This window comes from Benincasa hispida, chromosome 3, assembly GCF_027475165.1.
Source record: "Benincasa hispida cultivar pf3 chromosome 3, pf3_genome.v1.1, whole genome shotgun sequence".
In the NCBI taxonomy this organism is placed as follows: Eukaryota; Viridiplantae; Streptophyta; class Magnoliopsida; order Cucurbitales; family Cucurbitaceae; genus Benincasa; species Benincasa hispida.
Genome location: NC_143480.1, coordinates 3,198,303 through 3,213,885, shown reverse-complemented (window position 1 = coordinate 3,213,885; position 15,583 = coordinate 3,198,303). Strand labels below are relative to the sequence as shown.

The 15,583-nt window shown below is 33.4% G+C and overlaps 1 protein-coding gene across 2 annotated transcripts; it reads right to left on the bottom strand.

The window, feature by feature from the left end:
* Window positions 1-3,398: 3,398 nt before the first annotated feature.
* Window positions 3,399-9,959, bottom strand: LOC120074088 (homeobox-leucine zipper protein ATHB-14-like). Of its 2 annotated transcripts, XM_039027081.2 has the most exons (18): window positions 8,704-9,959; window positions 7,588-7,747; window positions 7,348-7,463; window positions 7,166-7,256; window positions 6,936-7,031; window positions 6,725-6,838; window positions 6,559-6,642; window positions 6,191-6,346; window positions 6,031-6,105; window positions 5,840-5,946; window positions 5,525-5,714; window positions 5,255-5,443; window positions 5,096-5,179; window positions 4,869-5,003; window positions 4,427-4,752; window positions 4,146-4,257; window positions 3,903-4,052; window positions 3,399-3,799 (listed from the first exon to the last, which is right to left on the bottom strand). In XM_039027081.2, the coding sequence occupies exons 1-18, from the start codon at window positions 8,913-8,915 to the stop codon at window positions 3,653-3,655; spliced, it is 2,544 nt and encodes an 847-aa protein (XP_038883009.2). In that variant the 5' UTR covers window positions 8,916-9,959; the 3' UTR covers window positions 3,399-3,652. The 2 variants fall into 2 exon arrangements, with proteins under 2 accessions (XP_038883009.2, XP_090167847.1); XM_090311721.1 differs by having other exon boundaries at window positions 5,096-5,443; window positions 8,704-9,908.
* Between the last annotated feature and the right edge of the window lie 5,624 nt (window positions 9,960-15,583).

The following is a 15,583-nucleotide window of genomic DNA, read 5'->3' as shown; positions in this document are numbered from 1 at the left end:
TTTTTCAAACAGTAAGGACTATTTGTGAAGTATTATCAAATAGAAATTAAATTCAAATTTTCTCCAAATCATAGGACTAAATTTACAATTTAACCTTTTTTTTTTTTCCTTTTTTACATTTCGAACATAAATGAGATAACTTTGGACATTTTAACTTCAAGCTTTAACTAATTTAACCTTACAAAATTGGAATTAAACATTGTATTTTATAATTTATTGAACAAAGAAGAGGAAAAGGGAAAAAAGAAATAGCAAAGAGTAATTATTACATATGCTAAAATAGATTGGACTAGTCAACCTTGAATTAAATGGGGGAAGGGGTTAATTTAAAAAGCCCTATGGATTATAGAGTCTAAAGAAAATGATAAGGTCTAGTCTCCATCCCTAAACAACAAAATCTTACATACAAACGGCTGCAATACAAAATCTTAAAAAACAGCTGCAATTTCCAGAGAAAAGATCCTCTGTTTTCCCGTATGAACTATCATGGATTGCAAACCCTAGCCCCATCCTCTCCCCTAGGGCTTACAAAAATTAATTCAGACTCTTAGATTCTCTCTCTCCACCGCACTTTTTCTTGAGTTTTGAAACTTTGCACTTTAATGCCCTTTCCCTTTGGGCCTGTCTTGTGCTGTGCTGGTGGTGCTATTTGTAGGGACAATTGCCCTTGAAAATGGCGTCCATGGAATGGAATAAACCAAATTACACTTTTGGAACTTCGAACCCACTCCCTTTTCCAACACTTCAAACCCTATATTCCGTTTTTATATATTTCCAATTTCCATTTAGATTGCATATACCATCCAAACTCTTTTCATCTTAAGCTATATTTACGAATCTATAATGAAAATTAGCGTAATCGTAATGAATTTCTATTGATGTGTCCATCGTAATGAGTCTTAATCGTAATTTAATTGAATTATTTTTTTATCATATTTATTTAGTCATTTTGCAAACATAATCTGATTTTGATTGAAGTTGTTTATATTACATTCATAATGAGATGAATAACATAATATTAGTATACGAACAAACACTAAAATGAATATTAAGAAACTAGAATTGCTTATTGATGAAAAAAATTGTTTATAGTTATCATCTCCACTACCCGTTAGTAAATATTTATAGTAGTTGTTATCAACCCCACTTTTGATATGATGATCGATAACATATAAAAATAAAAAATGATAAAATAGTTTTTATTGAATGATCGTTATCGATGAACTTGGAGTGATAAATAAAGGGCAAGAATTGGAAAAATAGTTTAAACTATCATTAAAATAAAAATCATGGATTCCACGTAATTTTTAAATGTAATTAGATTGAAAGAGGTCTTTTTTCACCTCAAAATCATGAAAAGATAATTACTTTACTTTTGAAATTCTTACTGTCACAACTTATTTATTTATTTATTTAAAATTTGCTTTGAATAAACCAACAAGCACACCCAAAACTACCAGAATAGGGAAGAAAAGGGGTATGTTCTTGAGAGAGCGTGGTGTAGTGGGCATTAGGGCGAATCGATGGCTTTAAATTAAGTCTGCACCAAAAAGATAGGGGATTGATTTTATTTGTTATTTTTTCAGTTAATTTAAATAAATTACATTATTTATTGGGGGGAAAAATTAAAACTGCGCAGACACAGACTGGCAGCAGTTTCGAAATTACAGTTCACAGTTCCTTTGCTACTCACCCTTCCCCCTCCATCTCGTTTTTTTATTTATTTTTTATTTTCACTAAAGAAGTGACAAATATTTTTAAAATATCGTCGGAATATAAATCATCATACATTAAAAATATTTATAATTTATTTTTGGAAACAGTGAGTTGAATATTAAAACTAGAGATGTCCACGTGCGTTTCTCATCTCTATTTCATTTTTCATCTCCGTAAAATTTTCAACAGAAATTCAAATGTGAATTCTCTGCACAAAATTTGCGGGGATAGATTTTCTGGTGATAAGCTTTTTTTGTTAGTTTTTTCTAAAAAAAATCAATTAATTTAACTCGTTGATGTGAGTAATTTTAAATTAAATAATTAACTCTATCATTAAAATATTTATTAGGATTAGTTTTACATGACAATTTGGATTCGCAAAGTTTGACCTAAAAAAACTAATAAACATTAATAGAAAGAAATAAATATTAATCAAATTATTCACATATATAATCTAAATTTAAATAGTCAATTTAAATTAATTATCTTGACCAATAAATAACTAAACTTGAAATTTAAATGTAATATTTATATAATAATAATAACATAACATTAAATAATTATATTAAATAAACAAATAGAAGCTAACCGGAACGGGGATAGAGAATACATTCCCCGTCTTCGTTTATCTCGAGTAATTTTTTTCCCACTCCTTAATTCTCTGCCTAATTGGAAAATCTCAACCCCGTTCTAGATAGACTTCGTGGAAAAATTGAATTAAAACAACACAAACAAAAATGAGAGGTTGCCAAAAAAACCATTCCATAAAAAAACATATTAGAAAAAGTAAAAACTAAAAAGGGAAAGTAATATGAAAAATTAAAGTGTGATAAGACCTTCAAAAATCCCATCCTGGTTTGGTTAGAGAGAAAAAGGAAAGGAAATGAAAGGAAAGGCAGGAAAAACCAAAACAGGAAGATCCTTGTCTGCTCTGCCTCTGTTTCAAAGATCATCATTATAGTTAGAATGGACTGATTTTACACTCACCCAACCTCCCTCTGTCACAATAGTGTATGGTTATGACTTACGAAATGAAAAGAGTGAGCTTTGCTTAGCTCACCTAGGTGTATGTTCTTACCATAAATGAAGCTGAATCTCAACCCCCTTTCTGTTTTTGATCTTCTACATTTATGAGTTGCTGTTAAATACTGTTGGGTTTGTTAATCCTTTAACTGCCCATTATTTATTCTTTTACTTCTTTTGGTCCAGTGGCTGTGCCTGGTTCCTCCACCCTTACTTTACTCCCACAACCCAAATACATCTGTCATCAAACTGCCTTCCCTTCTGCTACAAGTTTTTTTAACTGTGTCATCTGTTGTTAAGTTTTTGTTTGGTTAAAAAATTTATTGCCTTCAATGGACTATTTTACCATCTGACATGGTACATAAACTTAATATACATACATACACCAGGAACATATCTGACCCAAGAAGACAAAATAAAGAAGAAATTTAAATAACCCACTCCGAGTTTGGCCTAAAAACTTCATGAGCCAAGCCAAGCCACACAACTAAATATATCAGCTTTTACATTGTAGGTTTCTAGACTAAACAACTCTTTACGTTGTAGGTTTCAGAGTTTTATATAAGTAAACTTTTGGTCAGTAAATTTCTTTTCTTCCTTTTCAATACTAAAATATCTGCTATAAAATGAATCAGACCGTATACAAAGACAGATGATCCTTGAGCAGAAAAATAACCTCACACAGCATAATAATGTTGATGAAATTAACGACATTAAGTCATGGTGTCTAGGTTGAAAACAAAGGGTCCAAATAGCTAGCTAAGCTTAAGCATATTTGTTTTCCCAACCAAAAAGGAAGAACAGCAAAAGACCTTAAGTCAAGAAGTCCTGCAGTAAAAGAAAGACATCATGTTCTATGTTGAATTACAATCCCACTACTTGATAATGTTAACAAAGTCACGCTTCTTCCCCGTCAAACAAAGGACCAGTTTATGAACATGAAACCTAGACAGTGATTGGAATCATCATCATTCAGAACCTTCCAGGCAACTGCTTGCTCATAAGAAATGGGACGACCCATACTGGATACGCAGATGCCCGAGGGAAGATTTGCAAACCCCTGCAAGGCGACAGAACATTTATATGAGAAGTATTCTTGATATGCCTATATTATTCAGGAGATGATAGATTAAGATAAATCATATAGTGTTATTAATTTATACCTGCTGCATTATCTTGGGGAACTCGGAACAGAGAATCTTCCGACCCGCCTCATCGAGAATTTTGTCGAGCATTATATCTTGCAGGCCAACAAGAGTGGTTTCAAGCATGTCCAGACCAGCCTGGTTAGCAAAGGTGAACACAGCAGATGCCTGCAATGAAGTTTTTCAAAATAATGTCAGCTATCCGGAGCAGTTTAATGACTTGGCATATAATTCAATTTCAAAGGTTGTAATGGCGATTACGTTGGTTTTGACGGAGCAACACATGATTGAATCGGAGTGGTGCCAAAGCTGCTTCAACATGGCATCCCCGGACTGGGAATCGGCTTGAAGGAGATCAGCTCCAACATGGATCCTGAAACACCAAACCATTGATAAGTAGAGCATTGAGGGAAGGGGAGTTCACCATGCATTGATCAGAAGCGATATAAGGAAATTTCATGGCTCATTTCATATACTTCAAAGTATTTTCTGAGGAAGGAAAAATAACTGCCAAGGACACTAGGGAACTACATATTATGTACCTGTAGCTTCGGCAAATCCATCGAGCCAAAGTGAGAGCTTCAGGGGAACCAGGAAGAGGCTTTAGTCCCATATTGGAACTCAACCGCGAAGGGGAAATGGCCATGGCAACCCTTTGAACAGACCCTACAACACTACGAACGTACTGTCGGGCCATAGCAGCCACATTTTCTTGTAAGTGATTCTCAAAGGTGAACTGGAAAGCAATGGTCAAGACTGAACGAAGGTTGTAGCTGCTCAAATCAGTTTCACCAGCAGAACGTGCAGCATTGGCACCAACTTCAAGTGTAGACGCCAAATCCAATGTTCGAGCAGCAGTAGGTTCATCCTGCCATGGATGAAAAACAGAGGCGAGGAAAAACAAGTTAATTTATGTTTCTTTTGAATAAAAGATATCCACGCGAAAGAGTATGCCCAAGATGGTGATTTAATGCATAGACCGACCGTTTTCTGATCCAGCGGTATGACACGAAACCCTGAAGGAAGTAGTGGAGCATCATCAGCAAAAGATTCATCTATAGGTGCAAACACAAGCTGAGCACAAGCTCCAACTGCATTCTCATCGACCCCACTACAGAGCTGCCACGAAGTTGAAAAAACATATCATCAGGAGGTGACTAACAAAAACGCACATTGGATAAGAACATGCAACTAAAATGTAGTGAACTCACCTGCAATAAGTACATATCTCGTCCAGCCAAAGCAACATCTTCAGGAGAGAATGCAAGGCCCTCCAGCCGAACCACCTCCAAAAACTGCACAAAGATATTGTCATATATACAGTAAAACGAAATGACTGAAGGAATTATTTCAAAGATGGAAATTCCTACCTCCTCATGTTCCACAGTAGGAGCAAGAGGCAAAATAACCTGGCTGCTAGGGAAGCCACCGGGCCTTGCACAAGGAACAGCATATGGACTGGCTTTTAAACTTGCAGCAGAGTACGCATCAACTCCATAATCAGCCCATTCAGACCGATGCTCTCTCAGGAATCGAACAAGCAAAGCAGGGGGAACATTCTGGAAATAACGAGTGGACAAGTTAAGATTGAAACCAAGTACCAATTATTCAGATGTACAATGTCCAAACCAATTATTCACCTGAAGCAACATTGACGCTTTTGCACACATGACTCCTCCGCCAAAAGAGGGATACAAAGATGTGTTATACTGGGATCCAGGAAACTTGTTTGCTGATGAGTTTATCACAATTGTCACATCCTCCACACCATCACTGCCCATAGGTGACCAACCATCATCAGCAAACCCATTGATAGCGTCGTTGAAACCCCTAAAGACCATTTTGAGGTATGATTAGAACTAAAGAAAGCAGTACTCTATGACAATCATAAATCATCATTAATTATCAAGTTCTCCACAGTAAAAAACCCAGTCATGATCATGCGCAAGCACTACCTGCAAAGTTTTTGACTAAACATCCGTAGTACAGCTGGTTGACGTCCGCCAGTACATTGAATCTCTCCATTAGTCTCTTGTGCAATTTGTCTAATGTGACGCAATGCCTGAGAACACAAATTTGACCCATACAGTGAGAACAAATATGATTTAGTTGTCAAAAGAGTGGAACCTTATGCAACAATTCTTACAGAAATTGTCATTTTCTGAGCAAGGATCTTGGATGACTCATAAAGTGGCCTAAGAACTTCAGGGACACTCCAAACCTATAAATGGAATAAAAGATGTAGAGAAAAATGTACCCAAAAAATCAAGATTTATGAAGTTTAATACTTAAAGTTGAAAGCTCACATCCAAATCAACATGATCAACAATGTGAATAATTGATCCACCGCCCTCGCACGCTCTTATTAAATAGCCACTAGGAAGCATCTCGGCTCTTACAAAAGTAGATGGCGGAGGCCCTGCTGGGCCACCACTTGAAGAAGATAATGACCTCTCACAAACCTGCAACTCATTCCAAAAGAAAAGATGCATCAAGACTCATCTGGTCTTTGTTCCCACGAAGTAAAATACAATGCCTTAAAAAAGCCCGTCTGAATCAACAAATAGTACCAAAACTTCGAATTTCTCGAATGAAGATGCAAAATAAAGTATCTTTAACCAAGAAATATATGATTAAAAATAATGGTAAAAAAAGATGTGGTCAATGAATATACCACTAGACTGCCATCATCTAGACTTGTTGTATATCTCATAGTCCAGAAGTCACGTGCTGCTGCTAATGTCGTTGGAGCGTAAGTCTAATAAGAAAACAAATGGAATTAGAAACAGTAGAATGGAAACTTAAATCATAGAAGAGACAGAATAAATAACATAGCCAACCTGCATATATATGAGCTCTATTGTTCCCCCATTTCCCGTAGGAATTACACTTAATACATTAAGACAGCGGCAGTCACGATACCATGAAAGGCGATCTTTGAGAATTTCTGCAACCTGCATCGATTAAATTTCATGTCTATGATCCAAACACAAGAAAGTTTCCAAAAATGAATCATCATTTTCAAGGGCATGAAATTTTACTTCATATTACCTTTGTCGGCTCTAGACTAACAAGACCACAGGCTCGCGCTGCTACCCCACTGCAATTGCGGGAAACAGCAACGATTCCAATAGAATCCGGACCAGGCTGTGCAAATATGAATACATTCATTATAACCATTCAGTAAAACATAAATCAAGTAGAAAATTAGAAACTGAACCAAAAACCTTCAGGAGTTAAGTGCAAATGTGCTTTAGTCCTATAATTCAAAGAATACTCACCTTCATCCCAATCATCTGGACCCAGTCGACAGCAGTTCCTGTAGCCTTGGAAAGGAACTCTGCCAGGGTCTCCTCAGCTACCGCGAGAAGACTATGAAAAGCAATTTCAATATTACATCTAAAAACAAGGGTGAGAAAGAAAAAACTAGTGAAATATGAAGCAAGTAGTTAAATTTACTAACCCAGCTGGGTTGTTAACATCCTTATTAGGATGCTGAGGATTTGGATTTTGCTGTTGTTGAGACTGACCGCTCATGACTACAGACTCACAGCTATTGTCTGTAGTTGTTCCAGATGCCTATTGGAGAGATAAGTAAACTCATTTTTACGCAGATGAAATCAAAATTATATGAAAAATCATTGTAAAGTGAACTGAAGTTGGGAATAGCTTGAAGGGGATAGACTGAGGTGAAAGGGATTACATTATGCAGTTGCTGGCGCATAAATCCATTCTCATATACCAAATGAGACACCTGCTTCTGTAAACGGTCATTCTCCTCCATCAACAATTTGTTCATCGCAGACAACTTTCTGTTTACGCTCTGGAGGCGAGATGATTCCTTCCTCTGCTTCTCACGGCATCTAGCAGAGAATTAAGGAAAACAAACAATGAAGTTGTTTGCAAATAATCTAGAGCGTTAGTTTATCATCTGTCTTCATCCAAGACTGATGTTTGACATCAAGGAAACAGTACAAACAGAAGCTTACAAATTTCAACTAGTGTTTGAAAATGACAGACAAGTCACAAAGTCATGCTTTAATACCATCCAAATAAGAAAAAGAAAATCCTGTTTCAAAACCATACAAAATTCACAGTCCACAATCCAATCTCCCAGGAGAGACTCTATCCAAGTAATAAATGTGAGAAATTTTACCAAAACAAACAAATAAATAAGTAAAAAGAGAGGTAGATTAGAACAGTTTAGACTTTAAAACCTGCAACTTAAAGTAGAAAAGTCTGCTAAATATTAAATCACTGGTCAATAGGCTAAATAGTTTTCATTCAAATCCAAACCATTGCAGACAGAAATCCAGCATTTGAAAGAACTTCAACCCCAGAAACATGGTAGGATCTTTCATTTCAAACAAATCACGACCATATTAGAAATATCCTTAAGGATTTTTAACAACCATAAATTTCATCCCAAAAAGGCCAAACTGAAGGTCAGATTCTCATAATCATCGGGAGATCCAGTTCCTTATTGAAGAAGACGACGAAAAGATATGGCAAAAAGAAGTAAAGTTACTGAATACAGAAATCTTATGGAAAAATGTGGTTATTTCCAATCAGTAGCATCATTTCCATATAAACCCATCTCCCACAGCTATTCATCTCCTTACTTAGATGTACCACAAGCTCAGAGCCCAAACCAAAACTTTTGACAATATTGCAGATGGCAAAAACAAACAAACAAGAAAGCAAAGTACAGGTTCTCTGTAAGAAATGTTATCCTTCTTGAAAAGAAGAGCAAGATGAAAAAAAGACAACTTTAAAAACAGTCTACAAGAAAAGGCCAGTTTTGAAACAAACATTATACCTGCGATTTTGAAACCAAACTTTGATCTGTTTAGGCTCAATGTTAGAAAGGATTGGGCACTCTCTAATGAGCTGCTGCCTTCTGAGAGAACTAGGCTTCGGACATTCTGCATAAACTCTCTCTAATGCCTCAACTTGCTCGGGTGTATACCGTACGTATTTGCTTGAATCCATTTGTTTGTTTGATGAATCTTTGTGGATAACAAGCGCCATGTACCTTTAACAGCAAACTCGAACAAAGAGGCAAACGAAAGATTTCAAAGCTCAAAAGATTCAAAACCCACCAAAAGGAGAGCCTCAAGAACTAAATTTTTTTGCTAAGGGAAAATGGGAAGTTAACAAAATGGGGTTTTAGGGTCGTCTTGTTCTTCTTCTTTAGCGGTGTTGGTGTTGCTGTTAGTCTTTTTACCGGGCAGGCTCTCTCCTCCAAGAGAGCCTCCTCTCTCCTTCATCAGTTAGTGCTCTGCTTCTTCCTCAAAGCACACAGGTTGAAGAAGAGCATGAAAAGAGTCCTTTGGTCTTTATCACCAAAAAAACACCAATTTCGAGGACTTAAAACACAAAGAAGAGGAAAAGAAAAGGAATAACAAAAACCCAAATAACCCAAATAACAAAACCAACCCAACAGAGAGAGAGAAACAAAATTTGAATAAATGGAAAAAGAAAATGAGGTGAGGGGTTGTTTGAGGTTGAGGAATTGTGGGTTTGTAAGTGGACAGAGAAAGTATAAACAGAAGAAAACAAACATCCAATGGAAATCCAAAGGCCAGGTGGCCAAATTCCTTTTCCCAACTTTTCTCTCTCTGGGTTTTTCTGCAGAAATAAAAATTGAAAAATCCCACTTTCTTCCCACTGAGTGATGTGAAATTTCAAAAGAAAAAGAAAAAAAGAAGGATTAATTGAGAGGAGGCAGAGTCAGAAGGACTGAGAAGGGCATTTGTTTTATTTAAAGCCTGTCACTCACATATACACAGAAGGCAGAGAGAACGTTTCTTTTGAACAAATGGGTACTGTTCATCTTCCTCTCTCTCACTAATCTCTCTAAACAAAAAAAAAAAAAAACAAAACAGTCAGAGCTCAGAACTCAGAAGAAAGAACCATCGTTCTTTCTTGCTTTCCCCCAATCTCTTTAACAACAGATGTTCACGAGATGAATGTATGATATTAGACTTTTTGTTGTGTATCAATCTCTAAGAACTGTGATATATACAGCATGTGTGTTCGTATGTATTTATATAAGTTTGATGGATTGACAACAGAATATCTGAAAGGGAATAGGACTTTTAGGTGAAGATGAAGAGGGAGAAAGTGGCCAAAATTATTACTTTTGCCCTTTGCCTACTTATACTTTATTTTTGGCAGCATTCTATTGCATTTTCCATTTTTGTGCTATTTTCTTAACTAGGCAATGTTTTACTTTAAAGAATGTGTAAAGGTTTGTATTTTTTAGATCCATGTTGGTGTTTCTAAGTTCAGCATTTTAGATACCATATCTTTATTTTTGTGATATGATTTGTTTCCATTGAATTTACCTTATTATAGCTGTTTTAGAAAGTTCAGTTTGTTGGGTTTGTAATTACTCATGTGCTTGGTTGCTCTAACTTGTACAAGTATAGAGGTGATGTGCATGCACTTAATCCAAAATTTATGGTGGATTTAATGGATGGTTGTTTTAGCCCATTTTAGTTAATAAATTTTAACCACTTGATGAAAGATAGCTAAAAAAATTTCACCAATGCAAGGAAATAGTTAAATAAAAGTTTAACTCGTCAACAAAGATAAATATAGTCTCTTTAGAAAGTTCGATTAGACTCGTCTCAACTTATCTCAATGTTAATTCAATTTTAATACTATAAAGACCTATTGATCAACCACAACTACATTAGTGTTACTCAACTAGCTACTGAATAATAACGATGAGTTTGTAATATTCCACGAGACAAAAAAAAAACTCTTCGATTTATTGAACAAGCTTAATCACATAAACTATTAATTATAAGTTAAATGACAAAGTTTTTCTATATTATTTTTGTTTTTTCAACTCTTACGTACCCGCAAAATCAATTTATGATAGTTGCAAGAAAGAGAAGGTAAATAATGGTGAGTTGATTTAGCATGTCACTTCAAGTTAGTTTTAACAATTTGTGAATGAAAATAAATGAGTTTTAAGTCAAGCTACATGGATTAACTAAAAAATAAAGCTTTGTCAACTTGAAGTTTTAATTTATTTATGAATTAGTGATTTAAATAGTAACATTACGGCTCTTCATTGATTTGTCGCTCGTTTTTATTTGATCTTATTTATTACATTGATTATTCATATAGTACATATACGTACATAAATTTCCAAATGTCTTTTTATGGAGTCTTCACTTTTATAGAAACCTCAAATCTCCTCATCCATTGGAACTTTATTCAAAGAATAATTTAAAGAAAATTAGTGAATGTGGATGACTATTCATCTATTATTGTTCATCTCACTTCCCAAAGTCAATTAAAAACAAAAAGTGGTAATGAAGGGAACAATGGAGGAAGAAAAAATGTATCAATAATGAGAGTGGAATGGTCATGAAACACTACTAATAGTCTTCAAGGTTACTTCTTTGTGGTGAACACAAATGGCATCAAATTTGTGAATTAGAAGTCTTTTTGTGGCTTTTATGATTTTGGTAATAATATTTTCTTTCAAACTCTCACATTTCATTGCATTTTTCATAAATAACATGGTCAACAATACTTAAACTAGGGTATATTTAACTTTCATTTGTTTGTATATTGTTCGTTTTTATTTTGATGTAGTTTTCATGATGTTGATAAATAAATATTTCAATTCTCTTTTTCCATAAATAATTTGGTCGATAATACTTAAAATATAGTTGGATATTTAACTTTCATTTGTCTATATCTCTTCATTTAGGTGAAAATTAACATTTACATTTTAAAATTGACCTATTAATTAATTTTCACGATCTTTAAACTTCTTTAGTTTTAAACAATTTGTGGGTTTTTTTTTCTTTTTTTGAGTTTTGTCATTTTTGTTGGGTCTAGTGTGTGAACAATGAGTCAATTGTCTCAAATGGATTATTCACTCCAACTCCATACTTTTGGGTTTTGATTCCTTATAAAATTAATTGACTACCTTAACATTATACTTAGGTTGACTCAGATTTTTTAATATATATCTCTGTCTTTTAGAAGGTCTAAAAAAAGGATCTATTTGTGTGTTTAGGCAAATCAACACAAAAATAAAATGGTTATATATGCAATTTTGGGAATAATGAATAGAAATCTATTGGGAAAAGGCAAGGCCTATGGGCTATATAGTGTTGTTAAAGCAATATGTAATGTATGTGTTTCAGATTAAATTGATGACAAATTTTTAGAGTACAATGGTTGATTTACTGCTAAATGCTATCATTCATTATTGGACAACACTATTTTGTAGCTGACGCATTGAAACTCTAAAAAACAAGATATTTGGAGAGAGAAAGGAAATTAGATAATTATAAGCTGGTTTATAATAAAATGGAGAAATTTGAGACCTTTTGTATAGTTGTAAAGTGAAGAGTTTAGAATTTTAAGATTTATCTAACTTCTATTAAAATAATAATAATAATAATAATAATGTCTATTTGATAATCATTTGGTTTTTGTTTTTGTTTTAATTTGAGTTTGTAGTCACTACTTCTACCTCTAAATTTTTTTATTTGTTATATACTTTTTACCGATGGTTTAGAAAATCAGGCCAAATTTTGAAAACTAAAAAAACTTTTAAAAACTTTTTTTTTTTTTGGAGATTTGACTAAAAGTTCAACTATTGAACTTAAGAAAGTAAGAAAAAAAAATGAGAAAATAAGCTTAGTTTTCAAAAACAAAAAATAAAAAATGAAATAGTTATCCAACAGAGCTTAAATATAAATTAGGGTTGGGTTAAAAATGTTAAAAAATATTAAATTCGGGTTACCTCATTTCAGGGTCAGGTCGGGTAATACATATATATAAAAGTTAAAAAAAACAGTCAAATTAAAAAAAAAAATCGGTGACCCAACCCGACTCAACCAAAAATTTTGGGTTGGGTTGGGTCGGGTTGACCCTCCAAAAACTAGTAGGGTTCATTATTAGCCAACCCGAATTTTTGGGTTGGTCCACAAAAATCTTTCAACCCGGTCCAATCCAGACTATGTACATCCCTATTCTAAATATTCGTGATTCATTCACTAAATTATTGCCTTATTATTCTCAGTGCATTAAAATTTGTATTAACCAAATCAAATCTTCAATAAAATCTTAGAATGTGTTAGGATGTGATTATAAAAGGATTAAAATCATTTTCGTCATTTTGAAAATCATCCTAAAACATGAATTTTAACTGTTTAAAATCAATTATGAAAGTTATTAAATATTAAATTAATCCGAATTGTTTATATAGGTATTTCAAAGTGATTTTAAATTTGATAAAAATTATTATAATAATTATTATAGAGTTTTGTTTTCCATCCAATAAAAAAAAAATTAAATAAAAAGATTCTCCATAGTCTTATCAAGAGAGTTTATTACAGTGACGAGAGAATCTAATTTAAATCTCTCACTAACCAAAAATAGGGGCTAGATTTCACACATACAAATAGTCTTAGGAGAGCCCATTAGAGCCATGACATTTATTTACCTTTTTTATCTTTTGTTCATTATTACTTGTCTTCAATATCCAACTGCTCACATTAAATAGCTATGAACATATATATATTTGAAATGGAATATTAACGTCAATTTAGTAATCATTTGATTTTATATATTTTTTTAAATCGAACATATTTTATTCACATTTCTTATAATAATTTGCATTTTTTTAGTACAATGGTTGAATTTTTAGCTAAATTTTAAAAACAAAAACAACTTTTTGAAAACTATGTTTTCTAATTCTCAAAATTTGACTTGAATTTTAAATAATTGATGAAAAGTAGATAATAAAGGGAGAAATTCAGATGTAGAAATAATGTTTATAAGCTTAATTTTAAAAAACAAAAAATATATATATATGATGAAAATTACCCAAATGAAATTAGGTGTTAAAAAGTGTCTTCAAGCTGGAAAATATTAGTGTTAATGGGTAATGATTGACACACTTGTTATGAGAGTTTGGGGATATCAATAATGTTTTACATTTCCTTGTGGGGCACATGATTTTAATTAAATTTTTTTGGTGTCAATAGCTTGAAGCTTTCATAAGTTTCACCCATGTATATATATTATCAGTAATTTTCTAGATGTGACAGACATTAATGGGTGCACCTTTTTTTTTTTAATAGTTAATTAACTGGCAAAAGGCTTAAAGCAGCTGGATATATAAACAATGGCCAATCCAACTTTTGGTTTTTGAAAAAAAAAATATTAAATTTCAAGATAGGATAGCCATTTTCCCAACTCCCAATTGCTAATTGAAACACCATTTTCTATCCTAAAGAAATCAAATTTCCCTAAAAAGTCATGCTTGTGATTAATCTATATTTTGGAGTTTTCAAACTTCTCAAAAATGACCTTTTTACAAGTGGGTGGGTTTGGTTTTAAGATATCAAATATAAAGGGTGTTAAAACAAATTCAATCTAATTAATAAGGTTGGCCTTTGGTTGAATTTAAATAAATGAAAATATCTTAAATTGAGTTGCTTCATGAGTTAACCTAAAATAACACTAATGCATTGTTGATTTTATATGTTCATATAACTTAATTGTTTATTTACAACAACTCTTAAAAATAAATTTTGTAAACACTTAGGAAATAAAAATTTTATGATATAAATAGAAATTGAGTTGTCAATCTTAATTTAGTATCTAATATCATGAAATTAAGATTAGAAGGAATGAAGAACATACAAAAGCTTTAGAATATTATTTTTGGGCACTAGAACGAAATCCATTCTTACAACAAGCTTTTAATAATATAGTTGTGACATGTCATTACGTGTGGCTATCCCATCTCCACCATAGAAAGAAAAAGAAAGGAGCAAACTCGCTAATAAATACTAAAAAAAAGCTTTCTACATATGTATTGTTCAAACTAGCGATTTGTATCAGTTGTAGCAAAGAAAGAAATTTCATAGAAGTAGAAATATGAAGAAATAGGTACGCTTATATACTTTATTCTATGGACAAAGGATCTAATTGATAGAAGAAGCACCGTAAAGATCAATTAGTCAGGTTTTTGGCCGGTACAATAAAAATTGCGTACTTGTATCATGATATAAGATCAAAATGAAGGATTCCACGTATGTAATAGGGTGGATCCCCTACGATATTGAGCGGTATAGCATCAGATTCCAAAGAAAGTAAGTAGATATTTATCTTTCAGAAAATTGTATTGACAGTGGAATGCCTATTCTTTATTCTTCTAAGGGTGGGAGAAAAGATAACTTATTTAATTATTCAGTCGTTTAAGTTGGTGAGCCCATGTCCTTTATTAAGTGAAGTGTCGAACCTGGTGAGCGAACAAATAGGTAGTCTTTCTAGAAACTCAATGGGTCCTTCAAAGGTACAAGGGGAAATTCTCTCATTTGACCTTCATCCACCATTCTTAGTGGAAGGCCTTGAAATTTCTTGGGCTCGATACTTGGAATAGGATCCACGGGGCAGTAATATCAGATGCAACAAAGAAAGGGAGAAATTCTATATGGTCTCTCGAGCCCCCTGTTGTACCAATATCTATATTTCGTTCTATGAATAAGGTAATAGTCCTTCGGTATGAAGTTTCGTTTTGTTGTTATTGACAGGCTGAGAGCAACATGCGTTACTCTTTGTTGATGGGTCGTGGGTCTTGGGCTTTTCAGTGATTAGTCAATTCTTTTTTTTTCCCCTGGGAGACTAACATAGGGCTTAGTCCACGAGTC